Source organism: Ptychodera flava, chromosome 5 (genome assembly GCF_041260155.1).
Source record: "Ptychodera flava strain L36383 chromosome 5, AS_Pfla_20210202, whole genome shotgun sequence".
Taxonomy (NCBI): Eukaryota; Metazoa; Hemichordata; class Enteropneusta; family Ptychoderidae; genus Ptychodera; species Ptychodera flava.
Genome location: NC_091932.1, coordinates 5255931 through 5272392, shown reverse-complemented (window position 1 = coordinate 5272392; position 16462 = coordinate 5255931). Strand labels below are relative to the sequence as shown.

The 16462-nt window shown below is 38.2% G+C and overlaps 1 protein-coding gene and 1 long non-coding RNA gene across 2 annotated transcripts; both read right to left on the bottom strand.

Moving 5' to 3' along the window:
• Positions 1-352: 352 nt before the first annotated feature.
• Positions 353-4405, bottom strand: LOC139132820 (uncharacterized). Its single transcript, XR_011552448.1, has 2 exons — positions 3806-4405; positions 353-537 (listed from the first exon to the last, which is right to left on the bottom strand). It is a non-coding gene; the product is annotated as an uncharacterized lncRNA (long non-coding RNA).
• Positions 4406-4762: 357 nt separating this feature from the next.
• Positions 4763-6695, bottom strand: LOC139132597 (proprotein convertase subtilisin/kexin type 9-like). Its single transcript, XM_070698880.1, has 5 exons — positions 6635-6695; positions 6200-6415; positions 5612-5749; positions 5360-5482; positions 4763-4971 (listed from the first exon to the last, which is right to left on the bottom strand). Exons 1-5 carry the CDS (start codon positions 6693-6695, stop codon positions 4763-4765), a joined length of 747 nt encoding a protein of 248 aa, XP_070554981.1.
• Positions 6696-16462: the final 9767 nt, after the last annotated feature.

Genomic DNA, 16462 nt, shown 5'->3' with positions numbered 1-16462 from the left:
GGCAGCAAAGTATATATGTTATGTCGATCGATAAAGTGTCATGCAGAACAAAATATTACCTCGTCTCCTCCATGAAGTTTATGATTGTAAATATTAATCTTTGGCTATTTGCATCAATTTAAGTGCTAGTGACTTAGATGCCAATATCGCATTTCAAAGTCATGACCAATATCACCTCAAATAAAATCCTGAGGAGACAGACACTGCATTAAAATTTGCAACAGGAAATATACTCCAGCTCTCACATTTATTTCCTTGATTCACAGGGAATGTTTGTTAGTAAAAACTTAACATTTTAGTCTATGTCTCATATGTTATTTAAATATCTTTAAAGACTTCATCAACACAACCGTTACCACATATCTTAATTTATTCATTATTTGATGAAAGGTCATCTTGAAAGCCAGTCGAAATAAATGGCATAATAGGACGAAGACTCTGAAGATTCTGTATTGAATTTTCATGTTCTGCAACAGATTGCTATGGCATAGACGTACTGTTCATTGCCTCCGTTGACTGCAACACAATCACCACAACCTATGAATAAATAAAAAATAAATTGTGTCAGGGGAAGGTGACCTTTGGACGTTAACATGTCATGGCAAAATGAACAACATTCTGCAAATAAGTAATGAAGTGAAATGATGTTGACAGATAAAAGGCATGATATTGTCATGTTTCTATAATTTGCACCGGTTACTGTAAATCTTCATTCTAGTAATTCGCCAAATTTCAACATTTCGCCACTTGGGCTTGAATTCCCACGATTTACCGGAGGGGTAATTCTTCAAAATTGGCGGCAAATTTACATTTTCAAGTCTCTTTTGTTTAAATTCAATGGCAACGCCATTCCAGGCACCCGCATGTCTCGTGAATTCCTATGATTATGCAGGGAATGTCTCACGCAAGGTTGGACAATAGAAAGACAATATAGTCGAACTTTTATCAGAACTGTAGCTGTTAAGTATCGCTTTTCATATTTTCACAGCTTGGATTTAAAACAATGGTGTTGTGACATGTCTCATGCATACTATGTATTAATCATTGTGAAACAAGCGTTGGCAAGTTTTCTTGTCGACAAAGTTTTGTAAAATTGAGAGTCAGACTTTGGGGGCCTTGGAGTGAGCATATCTCCAGGCTCTCAGAGCTAAGAGTTGCCCAAGGCAGCCATCAGGCTGACCTGGGCAAATAAAGTTTCGAGCACAACGTTAATTCCTGTGTCGCCTGATCTATATATTTACTCCATCTACGCGTACTGTGGTCTGAAGTTCCCCTTAATCGTGATTCCAGAACAGCAAGAACATTTTCTTTACAATTTGATAATATCAACTCCAGTCCCGATATAGTTTGTCAGTATACCAGGCTGTGATATATTCAAGCGGTCGTGTGTCATAATGTAACACGGCAAGATACTTTTGGTATAATTTAATCTGTCCTGCCTGTTAATGCAGCTTGAGGCATTGCGCGGACACGTTTTTCGGCATGTTTGCAGATGCTGAGTAATAAATTTCCATTCTGAAACAATATATGACAACACTGCTACTCAAAGACAGCTATGTATATACTTTGTCCGTTTAACCACTAACGGAAAAAGAATCTTTTATGCATAGTCTGTTTGACTAATTAAAGGTCAAAACTTTCCTGCAAATACATATCTAGATACATACCTAGATACATAGAGACATACATACATACATACATACATACATAGAGACATACATATGTCATAATATCAAAATAAGGGCATGGGTGCAGCTACGTAGTAATACGGCGACAACAGGTGTACGGTGTGGAACTTGACCAGGTTTATTGACTGTGGTGCCCTGCGGGAACGGCCTATCTCGGCCGACCCTAGGCCTCCGTGAGAGATGGGGCTCTGTGTAAAACAGAATCTCCAGTGAATACCCCTTAATCACGAAAGCAACCTCAATTTATACATTTACAGTTCTTTGTCGGCTCAATCGTCTTAGAAAGTACAATAAATATAACTTTGAGTTCTACCGACTTTTGAAAAGAAACAATGTACAAGTTATCAGTTTGCCCACATAACAATATTGTTTAAGATCCAAGCCGTGAAAGTATGAAAAGCACCCTACCAGCGTCTTTCTTTTGTCCAACTTTGTACACAAGGGAATCTATGAATAATCATAAGAAATTAATTCATACTATACGGGTTCCTGAACGGCGGCGCCATTTAATTAGAACAAAGAATTGTGAAAATGCATCTTCGCGCCAATTTTTGAAAGATATGTGGGACATAATCTCACGCCCGTGCGATTTTTAAGAAGGTAAAATTGCAGCAAATGAGAAAATTATAGAAATATGACATCGTTCATTCTTCCACAAAGGCTTGCCCTCAAGCCTTAAAAAGTGTCTCAAATATTCCTTAATTAAGCGACTTTCTAGAAATTGAATTTTCGGTAACTGAGAAAATTATAGAAATATGGCAAATATCAAAATACACAGAAAATAGCATGTAAAACTTCCAACAATCGTAAAATAGTCAGTGAAAAGTAAAGACAAACTTTGTAATTGAAACGAAAACAGAACAATATATCTTTGCATACAAAACGCTAGATTGAAAATATACAAGAACGCTCTCTCATTGGTGAAATGTTTCATATAGCCAAAAAGGAAATAAGAAAAAAGGGAATCTATATGTGATATTGTGTCGGCGACTAGAGATTAAAAAAAAACACGGCATGTTCTCAGTGTATGTTAGACAAACTACTTGCGTTTATCCATTTTTTGGACGCCTATTCATTTATCATCGCTGACGAACACTGCATGTTGAACGCTTCAAAAGAAAAAAACCCTCAAATTTCGCAATATGGCAATATGTCTAATATTTCGCAACATATATAATATTTCTAACTTATTACTTCTTTTACTCTTACGCATTCTTCAGATTCAAAGAAAAGATAAATTACTAGCGTTTTTCGCTACTCAAGGCCGCTTTCTTCATTTATCCCCCAGAGTCCGGACTGGTCGCTCTGCCATCGGAAATCTCGCTGGATGAATCGAATGCTGTCTCTATAAATTACGCATAACTTACTCGGTATACATTTTAAAATAACAAAAAAGCCACGGAAGAAAAAAAAACGATGTCTACCAAAAATATCGCCACATAGATTCAGGTAGAATGTTTCTAAGTAAAAAAAAAGAATCGCGAAACGAATGGCTTGAAAGTAGCTCGTGTCATATTCATCGGAGACAGAACAAATTCATAGACACTCGCGCATTGAACAAAAACAATTGCAGTCAAGGACATGACAACAGTTTAAAGGTGCTCAAACGACAAAGACTGGCCCGCGCAATACCAACCCTATCGGAGCAGCGACTAAAGACCGGCATCGTCATTCTAAGACGCAAAATGTAAATGCTTAATAGGCAACCAACAGAAAACCTTGTTTAGGTGCTCTAACAGACATAAACCCCGCGCTTAAAAAGTTGATGACTGGAGCATTTCATCAAAACAAAAAAAAATGCTGTCGGGAGTGTGAAGAATTTGCGATGAAATCCAACGAAAAGGCACAAATTAAACAGTTTTTTTTAAAAGAAGAAAATAACAGAATTTTCAAAAATGGAGATACGTTGATGACATCATATAGCGTTTTGGCAAGGACGAAAAAAATCAAAGTATCACTTTAAAAGTACTCTATCAGCTTTATCAGCTTATCCAAACTAAATTCAAACAAGTTCAATACAGACTATTGTCCGACAGTTCAATGTTCGTGTTTGCTTCTTTAGTTGAATATTTCATCTCATGGTTAAAGTTGGTTTCGCAGTGGAACTAGAATATTACCTTGTTGTCGGGGCGCTAGATGTACGGCATCTCTGGAGACGTTGGTCTATGGAAAGTTCTTGCTACGGATTCCGTTCTGGGTTTGGTACAGCTGACTGGAGTGGACTTGGTCCTGCTTTGAGCGTCGAAGTGCGCTTGGTAAGGCATCTTCTTCAATTCGTCTGTATCGCTGCAGCCGTCCCGTTGAATCCTCTGATTTCTAGGATTTGACAGCGACTTGTGGCGAATTAATTCGTACAGTCAACTCACTGTTCTTTTCGTGTGGTGCCCTGCGGGAACGGCCTATCTCGGCCGACCCTAGGCCTCCGTGAGAGATGGGGCTCTGTGTAAAACAGAATCTCCAGTGAATACCCCTTAATCACGAAAGCAACCTCAATTTATACATTTACAGTTCTTTGTCGGCTCAATCGTCTTAGAAAGTACAATAAATATAACTTTGAGTTCTACCGACTTTTGAAAAGAAACAATGTACAAGTTATCAGTTTGCCCACATAACAATATTGTTTAAGATCCAAGCCGTGAAAGTATGAAAAGCACCCTACCAGCGTCTTTCTTTTGTCCAACTTTGTACACAAGGGAATCTATGAATAATCATAAGAAATTAATTCATATATACGGGTTCCTGAACGGCGGCGCCATTTAATCAGAACAAAGAATTGTGAAAATGCATCTTCGCGCCAATTTTTGAAAGATATGTGGGACATAATCTCACGCCCGTGCGATTTTTAAGAAGGTAAAATTGCAGCAAATGAGAAAATTATAGAAATATGACACATATATAAAGACATACGTAGAGACATAATATATACATACATGCATGCATGCATGCATTCATACATACATACATACATACATACATACATACATACATACATACATACATACATACATACATACATACATACATACATACACACATACATGCAGACAGACAGACAGACAGACAGACAGAAGGGGTTACACGTTGGTAGACATACTAAACTTACTCAGAACGTAGGAACCGTCGTTTTCTTTATAGGGAGTGTATGCATTACAGCCAGTGAGAGTCCATTCTTCCTCACAGGTAACCGTAGCAACAGCACCCACTCCGCCTTGACTTTTTTCACTCCACTTTGTCTTACAAGTAAGATTGGGAGCAGAACAGTACACGCCATGAGCGTACACTCCTATGTCAAAGGAGCAAACAGTACAATCAGCTAAAGAACATCGATTGCTAGAACCCAAAACATTTTAAATAATTACCACATACGTCATTCATCTAAAGGAACCGATGTGGAGCAATTTTTAGTATGCTGTGTTCTACGTCATGAAATGGATGAAATTAAGTAATATTCACGATCAATGAATCCTAAAGTACCGACAACAAGACTGAAACGGGCGTAAGTAGTAAAGACTATGGAGGCATGCCAATATATGTTAGGATTCCTGACTGGCATTGCAAGGAATACAAGTACAGAAGGGTGGAATCGATTGATAAACCAACTGTAGTCTACTCAAATGATTTGGGGAATTAGTGGACGGGGAGATCTCAAACATATTAACAAAGGCACTTACCAAGTCCACCCCGGCCGTTCAGAGCTACGCATTGGCCGTTCCTTGTGTCTACTTCAATCGATGCATTGATTGGGTTAGGCGAGGCTCCGTTTAAATTTCTCCAGAAAGTAGAGGCGGAACAACCTGCAGGCAAACCGATTAATTAATCTCATGATTGTTTTCAGCATTCCTTCTGTAAGCTTAACAAGACGTATTGTGATAGACATCGCATCTGAAAACCAACACAAATTACATTAAGTGAACCCCACACACCTGTCATAAAAGTTGAATCGTCTGACGTGGAAAACGAAACTGTACTTGAATCATTGTATTGTCTTCCAGATCTCGCACCGTCAGCATAACCACACGTCAATCCATCTGCCGTACAACACCTTGCGTATGCTCGAACGCCTGTAAAATTGGCGGGAAAAGAATAAGTATCCAGATGTTCCTGTCAGATTTCTATCAGATGGGCGTACGTATGAATGATGCTTTGCTCTCAGTTCCAAAACAATAGTGTTTAGTTAAATTTTATTTGAAACACTTTGCTACGAATATGACAAAACCGTGTCGTTGCTTCGAGAATAAATAGCACTAGGTCTGCAAGCCTGCGCCAGGGCATGTAGTGAGAGTTAAACATATTGTACTATAAGTAAACAATGCGAATGTGGATTAAAATTGCGTATGAACTGTTCCATTTTAGACTGCCCGTCATCTATTATGTAGATAACTGCTTTTGTGTGATACAAACGCTCGCAACAGAAAGAACTGGCCGATTGGGAAAATATCACGTCACTGAAGATGTGCCACACTTTGAGTGACTGTTTCAGAATACTTATTAGTTGTTGTGACAATATATACCTGTCCCTTCTTTGCCATTCCGCGCAGCGCAGGATACTCTCCCAGTACTCGACACGTGGATAAATTCCCCATCACGAGTTCCATGCCCCCCTGGTCCGGGTTGATAGCTACTACAACCTGTCATCTTTTCATTGCCTTGGCAAGTTACCCGGGCCTGTGCATCGTCCCTGGTATGAGACAACTTAGACCATCGAGTGACACAGTTTAAACCAGCACCTATAATAGAACATGTGATATCATGATCGAAGCTAACATGAAGTTGTTTGAACACTTCAGCGATTATGTTTCTAAAAATTGATCACATTAAATTTATGTCCTGCAATTCGAATGGAAACTGTTATTAGAAGTAGTGAAGAGCAGACATGACTGTTTCAATAGTATTTAACGGTTGTTAATCAATTTATCCTCCAAATAAATTATTTTTGTTATACTCACTTGTTTCGTGGCCTAACGATACCAAAAGTAAAGAGACTGCCAAAGCTACGATTTTTACCATTGCGACCATTTGTCTAGGTGGAAAATATAGCAAAACTTAAGTCAATAACATAAACATGAGTGTGATTCATACGTGCATGTTGACAATCTATTGTTTACAGATACAAAACTCTCTCTCTCTCTCTCTCTCTCTCTCTCTCTCTCTCTCTCTCTCTCTCTCTCTCTCTCTCTCTCTCTCTCTCTCTCAGCAATACATGACCAATGTAGCACGAGACGTTGGAATAAACATGTCAATGTTATTGAAATAACAGGCTTTAGAATACCAACGTCATATTTATGATAGCCCAAAGAAAAGTGACGTCTACCGGTTTTGCGATTACAAAGGAACAATGCTGTAATGTTTGGCTGCATATGAAGACATGAAACAGATGAAAAAACAACATTCTTCATGTTCAATGTCAGTTGTGTGGCAAATTTGTGATTGAAAAAAAAGCAGTTTACCTGCTGATAATATTCCGTTGATTTGTTTAGCTCAGTGCCAAAGTTGCTAGCAATACGATGCCTAGAGTGTACGAGTTTGTCGAAGCCATCCAGACATATATACCTTTGCTCTTGCTGATATCCATGGCAGCCCCATGCAGTGCTGTAGAAAACCCTTTTTACGATGTAATTAATTTACAACACTAAGTTATTTTATTCTTCGAGAGAAGCAAAGTATAAGCGCCAACCCAAATTGGGAATAAATGCTGGGTACAACATGGCAGGCCGCTAGGGTTCCTTATTGAAATTTAAACAATATTCAATTAAGTAGACTGTAAAGGAATAAAAATGTCACTTTTATGGATAGATTTAAATAATAAATGGTGTATTTGGAAGGCACTGTACAGTTAATTGTTTCGAAAAAATGGGTCAAATTTGCAGCTACTCAATATATAGTATGGACATGTTGTGCACCAAGAATTAACTTCAGACCACTACCAGCCATGGTGTCGGGCTCATGATGCTATGCTTGTAGATAATATCACTCAGGATTCCGACAATCCATCGCTGAATCAACTTCCATGAACACCAAATTAAATTTGTTCAGTTCGAGTACACTTCTTTTGAAGTGCACAAAATGATAACTATTTCCTTGCCAATAAAAGTCATTCTTTCGGAAGAACAGCTCGAGTATACTCATTTTAAAGTGTACAAAATGATAATCATTTCCTTGCGAATAAATGCCATTCTACCGTTCACACTACACTGTTCTTCCAAAAGAATGGCCTTAATTCGCAAGCAAATAATTATCATTTTGTACGCTTAAAAAGAGGTATACCCGAGCTGTTCAAATCAATTCAGTGCCTACAAACGATCTTAAAAATAAAGCTATATACAAAAAGTTCATGTTTCGAGATAAGATAAAAAATAGTTACGATACTCTTACCTATCGGTGTGTCATAATACGTTATGACGTCACTAAACCCTTCATTGGGTATGCACAGTTGTGTTCTATAACGATACTGATCGACTGCTTGGTTCAAATTCGAAATGGCAGCAAGTCAGAAAGTTTCTTTTAGATTTTGGTCGTGTTGTGTTGTGTTGTGTTGTGTTGTGTTGTGTTGTGTTGTGTTGTGTTGTGTTGTGTTGTGTTGTGTTGTGTTGTGTTGTGTTGTGTTTGTTGTGTTGTGTTGTTTCTGTTAACTTACTGACCACAGCGACAAGAAACTAAACACTATTCTTGTGTTATTTCAAACAGCATAAAACAGTATATCGCACAGTAGGAATTACAGCACTTGGGAGAGTTTGTACCATTGGCATAGAATTGTCAATCGATTTAGAGGCAGCTGTTTTCGCCGAGTATCATGGAGGCACAGCAGACTTTTTCGAAAGGTTTACCGAGCAAAACATTATCGTGCTTTAAATGTAAAAAATACGCTTCAGCACATTACAATGACCATTAAGACTTCAGGTAAAGACTAACTAAATATTTAAAATCACTGTTCATAGCTCTGTTGTCCTCTCTTTCCTTTTGTCTTTAAACGGGCTGGTTTGTTTATCAGCTTTATCTATGAACAAGCTGATTCACTGGACATGAATTTCAACAAGCTTCAAGGACAGTTAATGTCAACAATCACGAATGTGTGAACAAGGGATTGAGGACTGCCGCTTTGACCTTGACTGACGTACATGCATCAACTTGAAGGCATCGATTTTTCTGAACCGTAAGGACATTCGGACATCTGTACAATAACATCTGTTAATGAGTTTGTGATTAGAACCAGTGTCAGCATCTGTTAGATGATACAAGATAGTATTTCGTGTCTTAAAGGATACCTGAATTACGCACAACATCATCCTGGGCACTTTCAGGTTTTCTCTCTCAACTTTTGCCTTAATTTAGTTGTGCTAAGCTCACTGTTTGTCCAGTCACAAATATTTCATTCTGGACACACGTAAAACTACAAGCGATAGAAGAACACGGAAATAAAAATCTGATCAAGCGAATAATCGCATGCAATTCCATAAATTTTAATCGTTGTAAAATTGTACTGATCATTGCAACAGTCTCATAAATCACGAAGATATACTCATGTTTTTCCAAAGTTTGTGTTTTATAAATCATCCAGTTCAAAAGGTTTATTATGAGTAGCTGCAGACTTAAAAATTATCGAACGAGAAAGAAAGAGAATTTATGAAGTCTAGTTTGGATAGAAAGTTGTGCTGCTAACATAATTACGATGCCGAATGAGTGTGAGAATGTCAATTGTTTAACCTCAAATAGCGCTTAGCACGCCCGCCAGATGAACGCAGCGACTTTCGTGTTCTATGCACCCGTTTGCATTCTCCAAAGACACTTATAGCCATATGCTGTGTTTCGTTTACAGGTTTAACAATGGTCATTTTGGTATTGATTTGTTAGTAGGCTGAGGACCTATACTGGATCATCCATCAGCCTTTAATGGAGTAATGAACTCGGGTAATTACTCTGTCGTTGTTTGATTACTGGCATTGTCAGAAATTAATGCAAATAAAGCTTAGCGGTTAGGCTAACTATACAGTAAAGTTTGCAACGATCCTTGCAATAGTCGACAGACATCTAAAAGCAATGGGAGAAATCCCTATGAAATGTCCATACTTGATACTTGCAATGAAACTGCACGTAGCCACGTCCGGCTTTTGGCTTGGATATTCCGCCAACACTGATAAACGCACATCATCAAGGGACTTTAGAACCATTTTATCCAGTCATTTTAATAGTACTGATAGTACTGCTTCTTGCTTTGTGTGGTTTTTTTTCACGTGACGTATTATTTATGTGGTTGTCTTGTATATTCGTCTTGTGATTTTCATTTTTTGTTTGTCAGATCTGTTAGTGGGTTTGCCGTTGATCTGTGTATTAAATAAAATTAAAATAAAACAGAATTGCTGAAGGCAATGAGTACTTGGGCCGTGATAGAGTAATTTTGAGGACAATATATACTACTATTCAAATATGGTCTTGAATTTCCTCCTGTCAATTAGGCATTGATTAACTGGTTATAAACGAAGCAATGGCATGACAACGGCAAAATATGTCTAGCACTTTTGTGGAGTTTGAGGCAGGGGTTCTTTATTTATAGTGGAAATTGCTTAAACTCCTTAAATATTCAAATTACAGCAAATTTCTTTTGTTCTCGATAGTAGATGTCTAATATTTAGATGGGCGTATTTAGATTTCTACCCTATAGTTATCCCTATATACCGAAAATCGGACATCCAGCTCTATTGGCTTGCTCAGAATTGATATGCGCATAATTAATGAGGTACAATATGTGGTGTCATAAGGTGTCCCATCATACCAAATATGAAGGGTGTAGCAGTTGTGGTTACTGAGTTGTGGACAAATATATATATTTGAGGTCAAAGGTCATTGAGGTCATGTGACATTTTTGTCAAAATAATTGTATTGCTAAGTTATTCCTGTATACCAAAATCAGACCTCTAGCTCTATTGGCTCGCTCAAAATTAGATATGCGCATAATTAATGAGGTACAATATGTGGTGTCATAAGGTGTCCTATCATACCAAATATGAAGGGTGTAGCACTTGTGGTTACTGAGTTGTGGACAAATATGTATATTTGAGGTCAAAGGTCATTGAGGTCACGTCACATTTTGTCATAATAATTGTATTGCTAAGTTATTCCTATATACCAAAAATCAGACCTCTAGCTCTATTGGCTCGCTCAAAATTAGATATGTGTATAATTAATGGAGTACAATATGTGGCGTCATAAGGTGTCCCATCATACCAAATATGAAAGGTTTAGCACTTGTGGTTACTGAGTTATGGACAATAATGTATATTTGAGGTCAAAGGTCACCAAGGTCACATGATATTTTGTCAAAATGTCTGAGATATCTGCGTGAACGGATGGACTCACTGATGGACTCACGGACGGATATGACCCAATATGTAAGCCCCCTGGACTTTATCCGTGGGGACAAAAAACTGTGTCACTGCATCCTTTAGGCAATATGAATACGATGAGAAACTAAATTTTATTTTTCTTGGCCCTATACATGGGAGTCTATGGAGGTGTAAACTAAAAAGTCCTCTAACACGGCCAAATTCGATCGCATTGTGAAACAAATCGACGTGCATCTGTATGGGGTTGGGTACCATTCTTGTGCGAAGTTTGAAAGAAATTGACAGGGGCATGTCTGAGATAAGCTTATCTGCGTGAACGGACGGACTGACATGACCAACCTATAAGTATAACACCCCCAGGACTTCGTCCGTGGGCACTAAAAACAACGCAACAGTTATTACAGCTACACCGGCGGTAGGTTCATATCCAGAGCCCCGTACGGTCTGCCGCCGTCGCTTGAAAACAATCTCATAAACCTGGCCAAATCAACTGTGTATGGGCAGCTGGATACTTGACTTCCCGGAGAAGGCGAGCTGTCATGTTCAAGCTCAGGATTATTTCACGATCAAATTTCAGTAAATTTACCTTACCAGATGAAATTTTGTCTATAGGCTGAAATTTCGCCGAAGTTTGACAAAATTACATCGATTTTTCAGGTTCATATCCGACATTTTTGAGTTTTGAGTGCAGACAGAAATAAGATTTGAGGCAACATGGCTGCGACCCCATGTTGACCCCTAGCCCTGCGTACGATGCTATGTGCTACAGCTAACACACAGCATCGTATGCAGGGCTAGCGAGAGAGTTGCCGACATCGACGGTTATTTACGAGAAGTGAATAAAGGACTGTCATTTTTGGAAGCGATCGAGTAGCTGAGGTAGGCTGGGATCGACTTGGGCCCAAGAACGCTGAATTTCGGCAGTAATTTGGCTTTTTACGTCAAGTCCCAAAATGGATTTGAAGTCACCGACCCTACGTACGGGTCTTTTCAGGGCTGTGGTGAGCGGGGCGATTAGCTGTAGCGGAACACACAGCATCGTACGCAGGGCTAGTTGACCCCAAGTGAAAATGTGTTCGCGATCAAATCTTCCTATATTTTTTTCAGAATTTTCGACAAAATCATTGCTTCTTAAATCTTTTGTAAAATATAAAATACTAAAATAAAAATGCGATGTGCCATGTCTCCAGATTTCTAAAATATCGTTCGTTGACCGTTCGACGGAATACTCATTTCGCAAACTTGTGACGCAGTTGAAATTCAATACTGACCGACGAGATCATTCTAGACATCCTCCATTCGCGTTAGAGTTCAGCTCGCTTAGAGTATCATAACATTCTTCGGCCTTCGTTTAGATCGACCCTAATCTCTCCCATTTAGGAAATAAATACACAAGCTACCTTGACAAAACTTCGTGCACCATCGACCAGGACCAAACACACTACAAATCTGTCTTGACGTCATCATCTCCTTACATGGTAATCGGCATACCGTATTTTTTAGCAAAGGAGACACAGAATACGTCGGAGTATTCAGTTTCAAAACGTATTACATTGTGTGATGTTGTCAAAAAAAGGTAATGTTACTGCAGTGGTATAAATTACAAAACACAAAAGTTCAAATCAGTTTATTTTGGACTGGCTATACCCAATATTTCATATTGTTTCTTATGCCAGATTTGACCACGTGCTTACTGGCGACCCCTTTACCTGCAATTTTGTGTCAAATGGTGTGTTCTCCTGGAAAAAAAACGTACGATTTCTATATGAAGGAGGCGAAATTTGCCCTCAAAACTCGAAACCACCCCTTTATGGGGTGTACCTAGCTATTTTGAACGAGCTTCTCGAATCTGCAGCTCTATTTCGAAATGATGGTCTGGTTTTCTCTCAGCTCAAGGATAAGTGTTCTCCATCGCTGTGGGCATTACTATTCTCAGCTGGGGGTACAGTTTCCAGTCGTAATGTTTTTCATTGTGTCCGGGATATAAAACATTTCCTTTTCACACTTTTACTTGGATTAACACTAGTCCACATCTTGTCAGCGATTAAACATGTTTCAAGTTTAAATGTTAAATTCTGGTCTCGAGCCCTCTTGTTCGACCAAACTGAAATTACCCCTCCCACTTTGGCTGGTCCAGTGGGTGTAGCAAGGGTCGTGCCATCGCCTAGGAAACGGAGGGTGCATTAATTGTTGCATTTCGATGCACATTTTGATTATATTCAGAAGATTTTGTGGCAAAAACTCAGATAGAGAAGCATTAATATTCACATCTCAATTATTCAAGACTGGCCGAGAGCAGCACTTCCATTCAGTTAACATCATTACGCCATTTATTATGCCAGAAAGATGAAGCCAAGACATTTTGCCCTCCCTGGTCTCAGCCAGAAATGGTTATACCTTACAGAGTTTTTTCCCACGGAATGAAAACAAATGTACTTGGCTGAGGCCCAAGTACAATAAAACAGACTTGCATTCGCTTCATCCACTAGAAGTGATAGTGACACTTGCAAATTTAAACTTAGCTTTTCGATACAAACAGACACCATTTGAAACGTTCAAGGGGACTGAGTCAGGAATAGCGGTTTGAAGTTAATTGTTTGCTCAATTACTAAAGTTTTCATTTAATGGCCATAATTTATAACTTTATTCCGTCTGAAAAGTGACTTCATGTTTTCTAAATTGAATGAATTTCTTCTCTCTAGATGAACGACTGCATTTATAATTTGAGAAAATACAAATACATAATATGTCCTTGAGCAGCAATTAATTTTAATGGTTTGTCATACAGGTATAATTCAAAAAGCATCCTTTAATCATACAGCTATTGATATGCTGCTGATTTGAAAATTGTGGTCGAAAGTAGCATTGAATTCTGCATTGTAACTCTATAAACGACCAAGTTTACATTCATGGAACATGTGTGTCCCGCATCATGTGTGCTAACTGACGTGCATGCTATGGACAAAGCATTAAATGAAACTTTGGTTGAATATCATAAATGGTTTGATCACTTAAACGTAGTGTGTGCCAACATGACGATTGATCGTTGAAACAGGCTATACCAAAGACGTCTCTACTATACTGTCTATGGTCATACACAAGTTTTGAAAATGTACCACTTGTCTGAATGTTGAGATATCAAATCAGGTCCAATAATCGTTATCATTCAAGGTAAACTATGAAATTTACCAGGTCCAAGGAACATATAGATGATGACAAAGGCAATGGGGCCATCTTGAACCACGAAATAGTGGTGGTACCAGGTGTCCGGAATGAGTAAGCGTACCCTGCCAGCTAGCCGCACCCGTGAAGATTGACCTAAGCGACAAATTCATTGTTATTTGGTGAATTCACCAAATTACTTTTGTGAGTCAAATTTGGTATGCTGTCACTCATCATTTGAGAAACAGACAGGTCATATTTTGATACAACATCTCCGTATCTAGAACTTCTTAAATGATTTCACTAATCTACTTTCTGAGAATCCTTGCCTCACTAACTTTTGAGCTAATAAGCTGTGTCTAACTCGAAAGTCTTCATATGAATGGCATGCTCTACTGTATCTGAGGAGTTGTGAAATATACACACCATAAGCTGGAGATGATGGTATATTGCTCGACAAAAAGGGAAAGTTTATGATTTCAAAATTGAAATCGTCTCTTTTGTCATACAGCTTAGTATATAGTGTATTATGTCTAATTTCAAACAATGAATGAATGTTGATGTGTCACATTGACTTAGTGTTCAACATCAATCATCAATGAAGTGACGAAATGATTTGACGGATTAATTACATCACAGCGTAACTAAGTCATTTCTTGGCGAATAGATTTTAATTATGAATAATGAAAAATAGCGTTTTATATTACAAAGTCGGATTTAAAAATGGAAAAGTAAACTCATGCGGAAGATGTCTTCCCGTATGTGCAACACATTGTTCCGATAAACAAACTTATTACAATACAGTAATTAACGACATTTTGAAATTCGATAATCAGAATAATATCTGGTCTTTTTCTGTGCTTGTTTCAACTTGTGTCACTGACACTGGTAACATAAGATCCTAAATTCCAGTTTTTAGTACCCAGCTCACACGTGAGTATGCCGAAGTCATATCATATCATATCATATCATATCATATCATATCATATCATATCATATCATATCATATCATATCATATCATATCATATCATATCATATCATATCATAGTCATCATCCCGAAATGTTATAACAGGAAAATACTGCATGTTGTTTCTTTCACCAATCTATCAATCGCCATGCTTGTTGCCATGGCAGTTCAAAGCTGCCTCCGATGCAATGAACCGTAGACGCGTAGCTAAACGCCAAAGTAAACTCGTTTGCAATGAATCATATTCACCCACGCACTGTGCAAATGTCATAAATTCAGTTTACTCGGTCAGGTCAGAAAAACAAGATAAACATCCATAATTCCCATGGTTACCATGCAAGTAGCCTGGCAATTTCCCTCTAAAACGAAAGCAAATCCATGATGTTTTCGAGCAAATCATCGAAAGGGATTGTGTGTTTGTCATGGACTTGCCTCACCTTTATAGATTCTTTATTGCGGGCTGCGTATTGTGTAAACTGACTCCATATCTTCACCAGGGAGATGCATGGTGAAGTCGAACAAAGTGGAAATTCAGTTACGATAGGTATTGGAATTGAAACAACTGTAATGTTGGTAATGATTAAAAGAGTTGTAACCATGCGTGAATGAATCTCTCTGAAAACCTTTTCATCTAGGGAGTGAAGTATTCGACTGTCTCGTCAGTTGTACAGGTTTTGATACAGCATGTTTTGTCACGAGTTGGTCTAGAGATAATAGATCAAACGAAAATTGATGTGATTTTAGATATTTTGATACAGTGAAAAACATAGAAAGACGAATAGAAATGATTACAAACCAATCCCAAGGGGAATAAAAGCACTTGCCACGAGGAGAAATAAAAAACAAACGCTTCGGTTTAAACCCTTTGTCAGTACTGAGACAGAAAGGGACACTGCACGAACACTTGAAAATGCAACAGGACCAAAAAACAAGAAAAAAAAACCAATTACAATAAATATATATGCCAGTTGGTGCAAGAATACCCAAAATAAAGTTGTGAATTGTTAAAATCTGTTACAATGAAATTACGTGTAGATATATGGCTGTAGCAGCAATGCCGCCACACACGTATGCTATTTTTTGTCATTGACGCTACGTTGCAGAGATATTCTACAAATCTGTCACTTAGATGACGTTTTGTTTCACCGACATAGAGTATATTGCCGCATTTAAAATAACACACTGAAAATATTGAATCTAATAAATGTGACGAGCGCTCAGAAACTGTGAAAACGGAATAGATTATTTGCAGTGTCAGGATGAGATGAAGTGAATAAAACGTATACGAATGAGAATGTACAGTTT